The following is a 16,934-nucleotide window of genomic DNA, read 5'->3' as shown; positions in this document are numbered from 1 at the left end:
TCGTCCTTGTGTTATACTTACAAAAGATCCAGGGGGACTAATCCATCCATTGAACGTCGCTGGTAATATGTAATAGCAACACACAGAAGTGTGACATAAACGATTTTCAATCGGTGACCCAGTTTCTCTTCACCGTCATGCCTGTCGGACCACTAACCTAGTTTTTCAACCAATAGCGTTTGCCCTACCGTCGTAGGTGTCCCTTCAGCCAATCAGACGCGAGTTGAGGCTGGGAAACAATGACCGACGTGCTCGTTAGCCAATGACGGTCGGAGATGAAGGGAATGCAGACGCTAGCTGTGTGTGAGCCGTAGGCCCGAGTCCAATCCGTCCACTGCGCCCTCCCACTCCGTGACGAACCTAACCTCTCTTCTCATTTCACAGGTTGTCCTCGAGGTTATTCTGCTCCGTAACTAGTGTTCAGAAAAATCCCATTTAATCTAATAATTTGTAATCATTCTAGAAAAAAACATAAATGTAATTTTTATTTAGTTGTTTTTTCTCTGAAATTTTCATTTACTACAGAAATATTTGCTTAAGACGGTGGCTTAACTTGAACATATCAAGTCCTTCTCAAGTTCCACAATCACAAATGGAAATTTATGACTCAATTTTTCTTGTTTGTTTATCACGACGCTTCATTTCAATTATTTGGTTCTGAGGTGTTTTGTTACTTTGGTCTTTCTTAACAGCCTGAAATAAATTTTATTGAAACAAAGTTTGTAGATCCTGGAGTCCAGACACCAGACCAAAATGCAGATGGAAAAGGTGAGCAAGAGACAGCAAAAGAGGGGAACAGAACAAAAGGAATTACTTAACATAAGGGATTTTCTTATTTCTCTCATTTCTGCCTCCTCTCTCCTCCGTTCTTCTCACCGTAATCCGAAAACACATTTCATTACACATTTTGAAGGACATTTCAATTCCCAAAGTGCATTTGGTCCAGTAACGAATTAGGGAATGATATGGGACTCAGTATACCACTGATTGTTCCTCTTACTCTAAATCACAGACATTAAGTTGGTGCAGCATTGTTACTTGAAACTATGATAATGAAACTAATTGTGCAAAAGAAGATTGTGGCTTTTTTCAGGTGGATATCTCCTGTTCTTCAAAAGTTATGAAGGTCAAAAAAAAAAAAAAAAAAAAAAAGCTGGACCCATATATAACATATACTATATACACTATACAACCCACCTTTCAGAAGTAGTTAATTTAATATGGAATAACTATTTTCTGGAATTAAGACATTCTTGAAGATGACGTGCAAGTAGGACAGAGGGTACAGGAAACACAGTCTAGACAAATGTGAGGTTTCTATGCTGAAGGGTTTTCAGTGGAAACAGAAACTCATCTCCAGACTTCTGGAGATTTACACCAAAGGGAACCGAGGCTGCGAGAAGAGAATGCAAAGTCCATTATACTTGCATTCTTTTTTATGGCCAGCAGAGGGCGACAAGTGGGGTTATAAAAAGAAAGCTGTATAGAAGTTGAAACACATTCCTGGTGACATCATAAGCTCAATCACTAGTGTTAAGCTAAATTTAAGTTAAATTTAAGGTGTTCATTTTGTAAACGAAGAGGGCTTTACTGTACAATTCCCATGCTGGTAACCTGTGAGTGTGCAGTATACCTCTGCTTGAGTTTCTCAGTCAGATCTGCCTCTTGCTTGTTACGTCAGTTTTAAAACATTACTGTTTGACTTCATAACAGAACTGTACTAAAAGAATCATAACATAATTAACAAATACATCAAAAATACTTGGAAAAAATGAGAATCAGAAAGCCTGGAGAAACAGCCTGCAGAGGTAAACTACAGCCTACAGAGACACAGACATAGAGACTGATGGAGACAGCCAGTCTAACAACAGGTTGTCTTGACTGTGAAGAAGGAGTCAGTAATTACACTCTTACAGTGCTGTGTGTTGATGGCATGGATGATTTATTTATTGTCTCTTATTTTTCCTGTATAGGATGAACTACATGCTCTGGGGTATTTGTGATAGCAGACACATGCACCAATTTAGATAATAATGCATGTTGTTGCAAAACTACATTTATATTTTCTACCAAAAACAGTTTGAATGGAATGAGAAACATTAACTTTCACGTATTCTTCTACTCACAGAGAACCCTCAGACATGATCTCAAATGCCTGTGTAGTTTATGCCATCCAATCAGTCGACCACCTTCATACAATTCATCAACAGCAGATGAGAGAGGCTTTCATACTAAAAGCATTAGAATAGGATATAAACTTAGATATAAACCTGAAGGGGAAATTAAAGTGATATATAGTACTGACAGTGGTATGAAATCAATTTAAGGTGAAAAGCTGTGACACATTCTAACTTTTTTTTTTTAAAGGGAATAAAAAGCCTATTTTCAGATATTACTGGATACCTTCATTTTCTTTTTTTAAAGGCCAAAACAGGGAACAAACCAGGGGCCAGCTATGCAGCTACTGCTTCTGCTGCAATGCAGTTTGTGCTGTCTCCCCTGCTTTGTTCAGTGACTGCCAAATCCTGATGGAAAAAAGTTCAACCAAAGACAGGGAGACCAAAACATCAAAACTGGTTAGACACTAGACAACTCTATTAGAAAGATTTGGTGGATGATTTCAGGTTTGTTCTGGATTTAAAATAGCAATACTCAAGCACAAGTGAAATTCTTGTGTTGCAGATGTAAATGTAACTGTTGTACATATGTGTTAGAGTTTAGACTAAAATCAATATTAGCTAAAGCTAAATAGCTGCAAACAGAAGTGGGCTCAGGTTTGACTCAAAATGACTTATCTATTAATCAGTTTCAACGCTCCTCTTCTTCATGATTAGAGTTGTAGTGGTATTTTTGATCCATGTAGCACTGTTTGGCTATTTAAAAAAAAAAGAAAGAAGTTTTTTAGCAATTTTGTAATCTTGAGCATTAAATAAGAAACAGTGTTATTTTTTCCCCTTTATGTAATATTATGATTTGGCATCAGCAATCAAAGAAGTTTTCACCAGTAAGTATTTGGGGGTTCAAGTAATTTGGGTTTTGAAACAGTTTAATAATATAATGTAAGGAAACGGGTCAATTAAAAGACTTGACATAAATGCACTTTTTTTCTAATTAAAATATTGCCTTATTTAGTGATTTTACTTCATTTTGCATTTATTAAATACAGTACGAAGATTTAAAAAACGGTCCATAAGTCCTTTGGTACCGGGCTGCGATAGTTTAAGCTCGGGTGTGAAATTTATGGTTTTCAGGGTTTTTATCGGTTTTTATCGGGGTTTGGGGGTTTTGGGGGGGGGGGTTGGGGTTTTTTTTTTAACGCTTTAATCATTAATTCGGTTTCCGTTAACTGGGTCTTTTCACGTGTGTTATGAATAAACCTTCTTTGTTTTTATTTTGTTATATTTATCCGCGACACTTTAAAGACCGGTCAGCAAAAATATTGTTGGACATAAACCGGTCCGTGGCGCAAAAAGGGTTGGGGACCGCTGTTCTAGTGTTTCTATAATGAGGTCAGAGGAAAAGTGAGACATGTGTGTCTGACTGTGAGCACCAGCAGGTGGTGATATTGCTCTACTTACAGATGAAGTGCTCACAAATGGAAAGCGTGACATCTTTCTTTGTAATTGTTTTGCCCATGTTGCACCGCTACAACCGATGTTTTTAGGTGTGTATGAGTCGCCGCTCTACAATGTAGGCAAGAGCAAATATAGATATATCTTTTTTAAATTCCCTTTATTTTTCTTTGGTCGTGTTTTATATAACAGATGTTTAAGTTGAGTTTTGTTTTTTTAAATTTAAAATAAACTTTTTACTCTTGAAGAAGATGAATTAGTACTTCCACTTTTGCCAGAGTATTTTTAACACATCTTTTCCTTTACGTACGTGACAAATGTCTGCGCTTTTGCCCCCTCTGCTGTATCATATGTTATCACACTGACAATTTATTACACTATTATATCTTGTTCATACAAATGCATTACAACAGTTGGAATTTTCTAAATCCATAATTAATAGTAACACACCATCAGATCTTAATGAAAACAAACTATCAAAAGGACTGACAAAACTCATGTAAATGTTAATTAAAATTACATTTTATATTTTATGTATATTTATATATATTTTGTATATTTGTTGTATATTTATTTATCTATTATTATGTATATTTTATGTCATAACCTGATCAACAGCCTGTTGATTATTCGGCTGTAATAACATCTGCTTCATATCCAGCTATTGAGTTGCATGAAGAACATAGATTTATATCCAGATTATGAGCTATATAACTGTTTAAAGTTAACTATAGTTTAATTTCCATTTTTTTATGTGCATTTGTTTGTTTTGCCAACCTCCAGCCTGAACTCGATAAGAGATGAGTGGAAGGAATTTTTCTTCAGTCATGCAGAAAGGAGTTATACTGGATCCCCTTCCCAGCAGGACCCCCCGCCCCCCCCTCCTCAAAAAAACAAACAAACCTAAAAACAAAAACAGGATCTATTTTATTTGTTCCCCCCGGCTTCCTCCCACAGTCCAAAGACATGCAGTTTGTGGGGATAGGTTAACTGGAAACCATTAAATTGCCCATAGGTGTGAATGCAGGAGTGAATGTGAGTGCGATTGGTTGCCTGCTACAGACTTGTTACCTGTCCAGGGTGTACCCTGCCTCTTGCCCTAAGACAGCTGGGATAGGCTCCAGCACCCCCCAGGACCCTGAAAAGGATCCAACTTTTTGAATTTGTAAGTGATATTTTTCACCTCTGGTTCTTTTTTATATGACTTGCATGAAATAATATGGGTAAGAAAGTCAGGGTGAAGTACGATGTGCATTTTGTAGTCCATCTTCTGGACTTTGTAGCTTCAACACAGCAGATATCACAACGTTAAGGAGCCTAGTTTACAAGCAGTCAGATTCACTGATTCTCCTCCTTATCAATTCTCCTTCACACCTTTCCTTGACCTTTAATAGTTTCCACTAAGGTCAAGGTCATTACAAAAAGAGCTACCCACCAAGTTTTTTAAATGTGTAAAAGTTTGCCCTCTAGTGTTCACTGCTTACAAACCAAAAATAAGTTCACCAGTAAATAACAGAAGGTGCTTTCCTTGGTTCTCAAAGCTGAAAACAAGTCTTTTATTGTTGTTTTATATATATATATAATACACACTGGCAGTAAGGCATAAATAATACAGTGAGTGCAAGTTCAATCCTGAAGCAACAGCCTGGACTTTCAGCAGCTGTTGATCAGCAGAGACGTCCTTCTTTGGATCATTAAGGTCATTTTATTCTAACTCTGCTGCACTGTAAACCTCCAGTACTGTTATCCACACACAGATCCACGGCTGCAAGAAAAGAGAAAAATGTGAATTTCAAGCAAAAAAATTTACACTTGCTCTTTTTTCACTGTAAACGTGTGCTGCTGTGTTTGGTCTCACCCATGAGGCTGGCACTGAAGGTCATCGGCACAGGGGCAGTGGTCACGGGGACCCTCCTGGTCCCAGGCTAGCATGTCCATTAGCAGGTTGGGGTGGCTTAGACAGGACTCCCCCTTGCCCGGTTTGGGGTTACATACTGGAAACAAAAGCTCTGATGGAAGCAGCAGAGAGAAAAATACATGAAGTTTAAAACTGACTTTACTGAACCTTCTAAGTCATTGATTGCTCAGTCCAAATCACAGGGTCCCAATTAGACTATCCCCGTTCTGATTTTGTTAGTCTTGGACTATGTTTGATTCCTAAATTCTGTCACCAAACATTTAGAACTGGTTACAGGTTGAGATAATAACATGTTACAGGTTGCTTTAAAATAGCAAACAGATCCAATTAGGCACTTTAAGGTAGTCTCTCTGGTGTTCAAACCCAGACGAAGCTTACCTAGTTGGAAAGCACAGCAGAGATGTGGCCTGCAGTCACTCTGACTCTGACAGATGGTTCCCTCTGTTCCACTGGTGGCGTTCACTGTGCACTGGCCCCAAACACACATCTGATCAGAGCAGCACTCCTCATCCTTGTTGCAGGGCTATGTGAGGACACACAATCAGAAATGTTTAAAAAAAAAAAAGTATAAGTAGTCATGTGCATCCTTTTGGATTCATGTAGTAGCATTACATCACGGCATAAAGTAAGGACACTTTTTTGCTTAATGCATTTTTATGTCACTTATGTTACTTTTGAACATTTTCAAATCCAGGGGTGTGTTCAGAGGGGGGCATGGGGTGGTATTTCTATGTTATGCTACTTTCCGCTTCTACTCTACTATATTTTAGGAGCAAATGTTGCACATTGTAGTATACATCATTTATTTCAGAAACGTTGGTACCATTACTTAACCAAGATTATGGATTGTATTATGTAAATGATCTAAATACTTTTGTAATTTCTAATAAAAAAACTGCAGAAATTGCAGTTCCTCTATTGGCAGCTTGAGGCTTCAACTATATAAGTCCCCATATTGTCACGGTTTGCAAGGATAGACTGTGTGGAGATGAGAGGTGCAGACCCAAGCGCAGACAAACAGAGGAATAGGTGGAGGTTTAAACTGAAAGTGAGCCTTTCATTGGTGGCTGTAAAAAACACTGCAAAGCACTTAACGGAGGGGGAACTGAAAACACTAACAAAACCTAAACTGGGAGAAGCTAAACAAAAGAACATGAAGAACAAGCAGACGATCCAACGAGGATCACACTATATATGCACACAGAGGGAAATGGCAAACAGGTGAGGAACACAGTTGTGACTAATCAGACAAGACGAGACAGGTAGGAAGGAAAACAGAATACACTGACGCAGGACACAGACTGTCAAAGTAAAACAGGAAATACACAAACATAGAGTCAAGGATGTCAAGAGGTAACACAAGTGACACAAGGGAGGTACAGTAACATCTAAACACTAGAAAAACTAAAACAATGAATATTAATAATCACAAATATAAATACAGAGGCACTGACTCCGGACCATGACACATATACTCCCATTTTAAAACGTCCAACTTAACAGCATTATAAAGGATGTTTACAGCTTGGAACAGAACTAGCCTCTGTGGATGTTCCTCATAGATACCAACTGTTTGTTTGTGATTTTTCAATTTTTTTCCCTGTATGTATTTTGTTGAGACATAAAGTTAGCCATGTTGTCTCTTTGACTGACAGGTATTAGCACTGCTAATCTGAGTGACTGAACTGAACCTCTCAATGGCGGAGCTCCTATCGGTGAGTGAAGTTCTAGTATTTTATTAGTCTGTTTGCACTTATCATCCAAACCATTTATGGATGCATCCACTATTCAAACTTTCAAGCATAACTGATAAACTTGTACTCCACTCTTTTAGCCCAAATTCCTTTGTAGCTCAACAAAAACAACATGGAGGCTAAAGGTGAGCTTTCAGACCGATGGGACTGACAGTCCAGAAACCACCAGGTTAATTTATGGTGATTACTTTTACATGCAGCCAGTCACACTGTACTGTAGCTGGAAAGCTGTTACCCAAAAACAGCTGAAAGGCGATACAACGAGTAGAGGGGAAGTGTGGAGCTCAGTGATAATTGTCTGTGGGTTCATGGTGACTAGTGATGCTGTACTTGAAGCAAAGACACTGATTATTGTAGCTCATAGCAACCACAAAAGACAACACTGACTGTCTCCCCACCATATCTGTCAGGATACAGGGAAGGCATTTGGAGTTCTCTATCTCATACAGGCAGTATTTCAGGTTGCCACAGTCCTCGTCCACCATGCATTCCTGTGGGATGAGAAAAATGAATTACAAATATATTAAGTGATGACGAACTGAACAGAAGTATTTATTATAGTTTTCGATAAGAAATTCATGCATCTTGAAAATAATCTCATCTCACAACAGTCATCATTATCAAGAAGCACTAAGCCAAACAGAATTCAGTGTAGCTGAGTGCTATTTGCCTGTATCACAATAACAGTCGTACGTTATTCCACTGCACCCCCACATAATGACTTCCCGGTATCTGCTGGGTCTATCTCCATGGAAACTGCATTAAGGACAACATCAGTGGCATCTGAATGTAACAGAAGGGCTGGGTCTCTAGAGTCTCCCCTCCTTCTGTCCTCTACGCTTGATTTGGACTCCAGCATGTTGAAGGTAAAGAAATGATCTTCAAATATGTGCCCTTTCCAGGATGACTCCCAGAAAGAAACAGTGCTTAAGATAAAACACTTTTTTTTAATGTCTAAAACAATCTGGGCTTTTAAGGCCAAGCTGGAAATATTATAAACTTGTTGTTAAATGATGCTAACTGTGAGTTTGTTGCAGGAACACCGGGTACACCATGCAACAAAGTGACAAATGTTGTGCATGCTTAAAAGTGCGCTTTTAAGGGTGGATTTTCCAGCAGAAGAAGTCAGCAAGTCTTTATGCTAATGAGATATTTGAGATTTAGTTTGACTTGTTTCCAGTGGTGAGAGGAAACAGTGCATGCCAAAAACAATCCCAGCCACATGGGTGGATTTCTCTGATTTATCTTTGAAAGTGTGGCCTGTGAAAGTTTAACACAGGAACCAAACAAAGAACATCTTTAAACCAGACCTCCTTTCCCACTGTAAATTTAGATTTCAGTTTTCTTACCGAAAGTGTTTTTACTGTCTGTGTTTCTACCTCGTCAATGCAGGAAAACAGGTCAAATGAAGCTAAAAGGTTAGACATTAATCACACATTACAGAGTCCTGGTTTTATTTGTGAGAAATGGATGACTTTTGAAGTTCCCCTATCATCCTTTTTTGGGGTTTTCTTCTTTGTATTTTTCTGAGGAAATAAAATCTGTTGCAAAGCTTGGAAATCACCTGTTATTTTTTGCAGGTCGGGGAGTCAAGTGCAGCACATTTCAGATACCAGCTCTCATCAGCTGGCATCTTAGCAGATTCTATTCTGCTCATCCTGTTAGCAAGTCTTATAGGAGCGTGCTATTTTGCTGCAAGCTGCTTTGTCACCCACCACCAGCCCATATTGTTCAGCCTGGTCGTGCTATTTCTGACTTGAACCAATCCATGTCGGTTGTCCGCTTTGTTCTGTGGGCGATTCCTGCTCGCCTGCAGTGTTGACCTTTCTCTCCCTGCATTTGTGTACGTTTGTGTGTTTCCCAGAGCCATGGCTACCCAACTGTTATCACTGGTTCCCTGGATTGTGCACTTGACCCATCCACCACGGCGCCAGCTCTTCCACCTACACTCTGCAGATTGTTTATAATATAATTCAGACTCTTTAGTGTTAATTTTTCCAAGTGTTTTCAAGTTAATACCTTAGAATTGTGCTGTGCTCCAGATCTCCTCCTTGTGTGTCAGCCATTCCACACAGTATTTTATTCTTTTGCTCTCGAGTCTGCTTGTTTGTTTGGGCACTCTCCTACAATGTTTCTCCTCTCTGTCTTTGTCTCTGAAAACTCCACTGCACATTATGAATTGGTCAGTAAACCTTGTCAACTGCTTGTCCTGTGTCCCGTCCTGCTTCGGTTAAATCATAACAGTAGGAGGATCTTGCTGCTGTTCCCCCTCCTCTTAGGCTTTCCACGTATGATTTTGAAATGGCGGGGAGGTCCCAGAAATACCACCAAATATAAATGTCTGACAACAGAGAAACAATCCTAGGTTTGTCTGAAGTGCTCAGTTATTCTCTCACACAGCTTAATACAACTTGTTTTTAGTCTTCTCTAGGGCTGCCACAAACGATTATTTTGATAGTCGACTAGTCACCGATTATTTTTGCGATTAGTCGACTAATCAGATCATGCATCGATTGGACGTAAAACTTACAGCTTGAAAATATGTTAAACGTTTATTTTGTGACCCAGAAAGAATAATAAGAGTAATATTAAAACTAACTAGCTGCCGCCATTGTTGACAACTGCGCTGGGCGCACTATGAATTCTGGGACACAGCTTCTTCTTCTTGGGGTTTAACGGCAGCTGGCATCCTTGTACATGCACTGCTGCCATCTTCTGTTTCAGTCCGTTATTACACTTTTAAATCCTACTACTTATTCCTGCGTCTTTTGTGATCTTACAAAGCTTTAAACGACGCGTCGACTATTAAATCAGTCGTCGACGATTTTGATAGTCGACGTAATCGTGACTAGTCGACTAATCGTGGCAGCTCTAGTCTTCTCATTACTTCTCTATCTTACAAGGCGACACAAAGGCACGCTACCCGCCTAGCAGCTCTTTCAGCACACTCACAAGCAAAGCCTGAACAAAGAGTGAGCACATGCCTTGCAGTTTTATTGGCAACTGACATTTTCTAAGAATGCTACACTGCTACCTAACGAGTTAGGTAGAGAACTCATGCCAAGCCCGGGTCTTAGCTGGGCTAAGGTAACCCATCAGAAAATGCAGCAGCTAAAATGGAGGTATGCAGAATCAGGGTAAAAAGAGCACAGACCACTAAAATAAAGTTATGAAACCACAAATGAGCAAAATACGGGACACTTAACGCAACAGCTGAAATGTAGTAGCCACAGTTGTCTGCAACGCTTTGTTGCAACAACAAGGCATTTGACTGACAATTGTTATGGACAGCAGTGCTGTAGGAAATTATCTAGACCCTCTAGTCACTTAAATCACATTACTCACAGACTGCCTGCACTCATCCAAAAAGCATCCACATTTTAACCAAACATTTCCACATTTTAGCTTACATATGCTTTTTTTTCACCTCCCCATGCGCTGACTAAATTTTTTTTCTGAAGCAGCAACAGTGCCATGCCATTAACTTACTTTACTGTGACTTAACAAATAAGGTTAAATACATATGGCGTTAGTTGTTTGTTTTACTTTCGTTTTTTCTTTAGAAATGTGGAGCTTTTTGGCTTACAATCTTCCTTGCTTCCTTGGCATTTTTTCCTCTATTAACATAACCACCATCTGTACAGCTGCCAGGAAAGAAAAAGATCAAAACCACCGCCGTAAAGTACGGAGCAGACAGCAAGCAGTAACAGCAACCTCAATCCAAGCTGGCCTCCTCTTGGCAAAAACTATGAAAAGTATATGGTAGGTTTCTTTGCTGGATGAGATCATCCTTAATTTTAAAAAACGTATTAATACAATGGTCCCATAGTTTCAAAAACCTCTCCTTCTCTCTGTCTCGTCTTACAAATGTGGAATATTTACCAAACTGAAGGAAAATGGATCTCTGGAAACATCACACTGAAATCAAGCACTCTAAAAGCTGATAAATATTTAAAATAATACTGACAGATTCTTACTGGAATGTGATGAAAAAAAAAGAAGAAGCTTGAGCTGTTATCTGTTTCCAAAAGTCAGCCTGTAAACTTTCCATTGTTTTGAAAAGAGGTCTGAAACTAAGTGAGCTGGATTTTGTGTTTCTCTCCAAAATATTTCCAGAATCCCAACTTCATACAAGCCAAAATGTTAAACTATTAATCTCAGTACAAAATACTGACTCACATAAAAACAGCAGCTTCATGGCAGCATCGGGAAAATGTGGACACAGAAGAAAAAGCCAAAACCTTGTTTAAAACTTGGTTTAGGTTTAGGTCTGGATCAAGGACAAGAGGTAAAAGACTCACATGATTCATGTTGTTCCACTGGCTGGAGATCTCCATATGAACATGGGACAAATGAGTCTCTCCAGTTTTGTTGTTAGTATCCTATAAAAAGGAAGGGGTTGTAAGGGGGTGAAATACTGTATCAGACCCGGGGACGAAAAACAACTTTTCTTTTCTGACCAATTATTCTTAAACCCACTCAGACATTGGGGAGTATGAAGTGAATGCTTGTATGTGAAAGTTACACTGTGATGAGTGAATCCCTACCTTGTCAGTTCTGTCTAGCACCTTAACTGCTTTCTCTCCGTTCTTTATCACCATCGTAGTCTCATTGTGGTAGCTAGGACCCAGCTCCAGTGAGCCTGAAGAGGATTTTGCACTCTCTGTAGTGATCTGTCAGAAGGAACATTAGGATAAATCTTACATAAGGAGCAGCATATGTTACACTGTACATCTATTGTTCATATTTTTGAAAATATGAATCCTTAAGGGGGCTATAAGAATGGATAGTTTGCATTCTCTGCTTGATGCAAAGGGGAAACCTCCCAGTAGCCCAGAAATGATGAAAACCAGACCCTCACTGACATCAGGAAATGTATCGGACCTGCTGAAATTCAATTCTTGGGAAGGAAAATAACAAACACAAGGTACTGAAGGCTGTCCAGAAAAAGCTGTTTGTATGAAGTTCTTGCAGGAGCTCTTCTGTATTCCCTTTTCTTTTATTGAACTGAGAGTCTGGCCGGGAAATCACTATTTTAAGCAAATACTATCATGATGAGTGACGGTGGTACTCAGCATGGCGTGGGCCAGATTTAAAGCAGACACGGAAACTATGTGTCTGCTAAAAGTAAACTGAGCATTAAAACAATTTGAAACACTTTTTATCCCCCTGCTTTCTAATAAAACTGTCGCGTATTTACTTTAATGTGAACAAATTGAATTTCTCTGCCAGTCAGCACTGGCTTTATATGAATGGATAAAATATGACGCCAACCTGGTCCACTGCCTCCTCCAGTATGTGCTGAGTGTCCTCCATCAACTCCTCTACCTCTCGGAACATATCGTTCAGGCTGACCGGACCCCGCTCCAGGCTGTCTCGCGGGAACAAGGTCCCGCTCCTCGCCGTCCCGACGGCTGCCCACAGAAAGCACAAACCCCGGAACACCGACAGCTGCGCGATGCCGGACATCTTTCCTTCTCTTCCACCTAGTCTGTCTACCGAGCAGCACACGGGTGTGACGCACGCAGGGCGCACAGCTCTACACAGCTGGATCCGTTTTATTTGGAAAGTATGAGGAGCAGCAGCAGCAGCGGTGGTGGGGAGGAGAAGGAAGAGGAGGAGGGGAGAAGGGGGGTATTAGCAGGATCAGGTTTAATGGGGTGGAAAAAGTTCACGCTGCATTTCGTGATTTAAACGTCAAACACAGGCGAGTGGCCTTTATAAAGACATAAATGTGAACCGGACTGTAAAACAAACAGAAGAAAAGGCTGACAGACGAATGCCAGATGTGATCTGCAGAGGCAAGTTCCCACGTAGGCCTGCGCTTAATCACCGGTCACTTCAGAGGAGCTGACAGCAAGAAATACACATCATGTCAAACAGCTTTAGTGAAGGTCTGCCCGTTCTTTTGAAAATCTAGACAAAGTTTGGACTCTTTTGCACAATCCTACAGAAAACAAGATTTTATTTTAGTTATATTTATGTGATGAAGAGCAACTCCATGTTTGATTACTGATACTGTGTAGCATGGATACTTAGTCTCCTGAGTTTATGAGGTTTAATTTGAGGTTTTTTGTTTATTTCTGAGTGTTGGTTCTGGTTTAATCTGATTACCCTGATGAGTTTTAGTATTGTGATTTTGGGTTAATGTCCTTATTATTATTATTATCATTATTATTATTATTAGTAGTAGTAGTAGTAGTAGTAGCAGTAGTAGGTTTTAGTCCCCTTGTGTTCTTTTGTCTGCAACTTTTCATGTCTTTTATTATGTTTTGGTTACTTCCTGTTTAATGTTGAAGGTTAGTTTTACTTCCGGTCTCTGTCTTCCCGTGTTTCCCTGACTGTTATCATGTGCTGTCAGGTGATTCCTCCCGTGTCCTGTTGTCTAATCAGTCCTGTTTGTATATATAGTCCTGTGTTACTCCCGTCTTTGTCCTTGCATGTGTAAGTCTCTTGTTTGTGGGTTTTAGATTTTACCTGTTGGACTGTGTATTTTAAGAAAAGCTTACCTTTTCTTAAAATATCCCTCTCTGTTCTCTCCTATACAGTTCACATATTCAAATGGTTATGGCATCTTTTAGTTACAGTTGTTTAGTCTTGCCTTGCATTTTTGAAAGTTACTACTCCCTGGTGTGTATCTTGTATGAGTTCCTGTTTCTCCTGTGTTTCCTACTGCTGGAGTCCTTGTTCTTACTGCTTTTAGATCAGTCTGTATTCTGGGTTACCCACCTTAGCCACCTGAGCTGACTGAACCCACTCTAAATGATGCTTGGGGTTCGACCAGAGAAGCAAGTTTCACAACCTGGCTGCCATCTTGGATCAACTCCAGGTGTCTGAGAGCCTTATTTTTCGTCTGGTGGTTAAATATTTGGTGACTCTGCCCCCAAAATGAGATTTAAAAGAACAACTTCCTGGTCAGATTATTCTTTTGCACATTACACATGATGTTTCACAACTTTACAAGTCCTGAAACAACTGTGAACCTCAGTTGTGCACATATGTCAGTACAATAATGTGACTGTCTGATTGTACAGGGTATATTAAAAAAGCATCATCCAATTTCAAAGTCAAATTCCACAGCCGTTCACCAATAAAGACCAAACACGTACTGTTGGAAGGAGTACTGTTTGTGAGTTTCACATGGTTACCGGTAGGTAGCATAACAGCAGCTGCGGCTACAGTGACTCCAATCTTACTTGCAGAAATATGAAACACGTTTGAATATCGTACAGACATATGCTGTGTGGTCTGTCTCTATGTGTTAGCCCTGCGACAAACTGGCACCCTATCCAGTGTATCCTGCCTCTTGCTCTCAGACAGCCGGGATAGGCTCGAGCCCCCCAGCGACCCTGAATTGGATAAGTGGAAGAGAATGGATGGACATGCTGTGTCCAGAGGGGTACGGCGTACATCACTTGTGAACACTGTAAGTTTTTTGTATGTAAAAATTTAGTCTTTAAAGTATTTTAAAGTTTACTGCAAACTTCACTCTTTCATTAAAAGTTCTTTGTATGCTACGACTTCTGTTTTCTCTGAGGTAGGAGCTAAGCTAGAGCCAATAAGAACAGAAACAGGTGGCTGGAAATATTGTCTGATACTGTCCCCTGGTGACAGTACATAGCTACAACATGAAGTCATGGCTCAGCAAAACTGCGTAGAAATAGAAAGCTTCATCTTAACTCTATACACTACAGCATAGCCTAAGCAATAATGAGCAGAACTAAGTTCAGTATATTGGTGCAGCCCTCCACAACAGTCCTAGTTTCTCATGGGGCCCCTTGGGAGAATGAATTGCCCACCCATGGAAGCCTCAGCCTAGCATACACTTTCTCAGAAATGTAGCTTCATGCTGCAGGGACACGTACCTCAGCAGATCCGATAGGTCTGTTTGGCAGCAATATACTGTGTTGGCACAGTAATATGGTTAACGATAAGATAATATCTCCATGAAACTAAAGTAACTAAGTGAGCTAAGAGTTGGCGTCACTGAAAGCACGTGTATAGCTCAGTTCTGAAGTCATCGCTTCATCCTAGTTCTTAACTTCCAGTAAAAGTAACTGTTTTTCAAGATTTATTAGCTACATTTCCAAGGGAGACTCTCCATTTGATCCGAAAGTGATTAAGAGTATGAAGTCAGTAATTGATGATAAATTGATGAATTAATGATTTTCAAGCACATTTTGAACCCTGTGCCCTCATACAGTAGTACATGAAACTGGCTCTATGCTACATATTTTTGTCATAACAGAGAGAGAAGCCACTGCGCTCATGTAAAAACTGCTACATATGATACTAAAGATATACCTTCTTTGAACCAATTGTTGTCCCGCCCTCTAACTTTAGCTCATCTGCATGGGGTGCAAATTGAAATATAAAGCACAGTGTAATTGTATTCAAAAGAGAGATACCAGTGTAACACAAAAGAACAGAGAAACACCTGTTTTGTGCAATGAAAGTGGCATAAAAATGGATTAGCAGCATCACCATGCCAAAATGTGAATGCAACAACATGATGTGTTTGATATACACGTTCAGATATGCAAATAAGTGTGATGTATACATATTGTTCGGTGAAATGAAATAAAATAATCAGGGGTTTTAGGCTTGTTAATTTTATTGCATATGCATGCATTTATGCAATATGTTTTGTATATTTTTACATGATAACACTATGTAATACAAAGAGAATCCAAATATTTAAGTAAAAAAATCACTAGTACCTTAATACTTTGTGATCTTTTCTCACATCTATCTATGTACTTTTCATTGAGCAGCACTCAGTTGGAATGAAGTCCAAATACAGCCGTGAACACCAGAGGGCGAAATGTTGCCTGCTTTCTGTTTGGCAGCACGTAACACTCTTTCACACACATACACCCACCAAACCACCCACACTGGGAAAATGCTAAGGAAGAGGCTGATCCCCACATGATCATACCGTGGACTGATGCTGAGCTCTTACATGCCAAGAGCACAACTATAGAAAACAAAAAGGTCTTTGACTTCCACATTAAGAGCCCGTGTTTTTCCACAAATAAATGAGATATCTCCAAACCTCTCCACACACACACACCAGGATCCCAGCCTCCATATGTTCTACCTAGATTTTGATTCTTTCAGGAAAATGGATATTGCAGATGTAAGCCTTTCTGTAAACTCTTGGCTTATATTGTGTAAAGTATGGAAAAAAAATTCAGATCCTTCTCTTTCGTTAAGACTGCCTATGCTCCGTTCTTGCATGTGGAGCCTGTTGTCTGTGATTCTGTACATTTAGCTTCTAATTTTTGTACTTTAAGTATACAAGGTATATCTTTAATAATGTAGTTTATGAGTAAAATTAGAGCTTAAGTAAATCCAGGAACACTACTCTTTCAGCATTCATCCAGAATGAAACAGGTCTCTGTTAAACTAGTTTGTCCACCCAGCTTGCTTCTGATGATCTAGTATTACGTCCTTGTTAATTTAACATGGGGCCCTTTTGTATTATTTCAGCTTAAGAGTGCTGGTTTAGCTCTGGGTTTCGGTACATACAACTGAGCTAACCTGTTTTCTCTGTAGTGTGCAGGCAGAATAGGGAAGCATGAGCATAGCTTTTGGACATCCCCCAGGAAACTTTGACCTTCAAACACTTCATTTCCTGAATTCTGAGGATTTTTGTTTTCTTCGTGCACTGATTTCTTCCTTCTTCCT

General features: G+C 39.6%; 2 protein-coding genes across 2 annotated transcripts in view; both read right to left on the bottom strand.

Annotated features, from left to right (window-relative positions):
• The window catches only part of arntl1a (aryl hydrocarbon receptor nuclear translocator-like 1a), a 37,507-nt gene extending 37,346 nt beyond the window's left edge, over positions 1-161 (bottom strand). Inside the window, exon 1 of the mRNA XM_031730368.2 lies at positions 22-161. The gene's annotated coding sequence lies outside the window, so the exon portion shown is untranslated. The remainder of the gene's footprint in view (positions 1-21) is intronic.
• Positions 162-5,095: 4,934 nt separating this feature from the next.
• dkk3b (dickkopf WNT signaling pathway inhibitor 3b) lies at positions 5,096-12,848 on the bottom strand. Its single transcript, XM_031730372.2, has 7 exons — positions 12,519-12,848; positions 11,792-11,917; positions 11,546-11,626; positions 7,643-7,735; positions 5,869-6,013; positions 5,431-5,581; positions 5,096-5,337 (listed from the first exon to the last, which is right to left on the bottom strand). Exons 1-7 carry the CDS (start codon positions 12,711-12,713, stop codon positions 5,316-5,318), a joined length of 813 nt encoding a protein of 270 aa, XP_031586232.1. The 5' UTR covers positions 12,714-12,848; the 3' UTR covers positions 5,096-5,315.
• Positions 12,849-16,934: the final 4,086 nt, after the last annotated feature.

The sequence above is a fragment of the Oreochromis aureus genome, linkage group 7 (assembly GCF_013358895.1).
Source record: "Oreochromis aureus strain Israel breed Guangdong linkage group 7, ZZ_aureus, whole genome shotgun sequence".
In the NCBI taxonomy this organism is placed as follows: Eukaryota; Metazoa; Chordata; class Actinopteri; order Cichliformes; family Cichlidae; genus Oreochromis; species Oreochromis aureus.
This window is presented reverse-complemented; position numbering and strand designations above follow the sequence as displayed.

What these genes read in the sequence shown, in the direction of transcription:
- dkk3b (XM_031730372.2), bottom strand. Translation starts at nt 12,713, where the DNA reads ATGTCCGGCATCGCGCAGCTGTCGGTGTTCCGGGGTTTGTGCTTTCTG. An exon ending in AGTGGAACAACATGAATCAT is followed by an intron (nt 7,736 to 11,545) that starts GTGAGTCTTTTA and finishes CTCATCCCACAG; the next exon opens with GAATGCATGGTGGACGAGGA. An exon ending in CCTGTATCCTGACAGATATG is followed by an intron (nt 6,014 to 7,642) that starts GTGGGGAGACAG and finishes GTCCTCACATAG; the next exon opens with CCCTGCAACAAGGATGAGGA.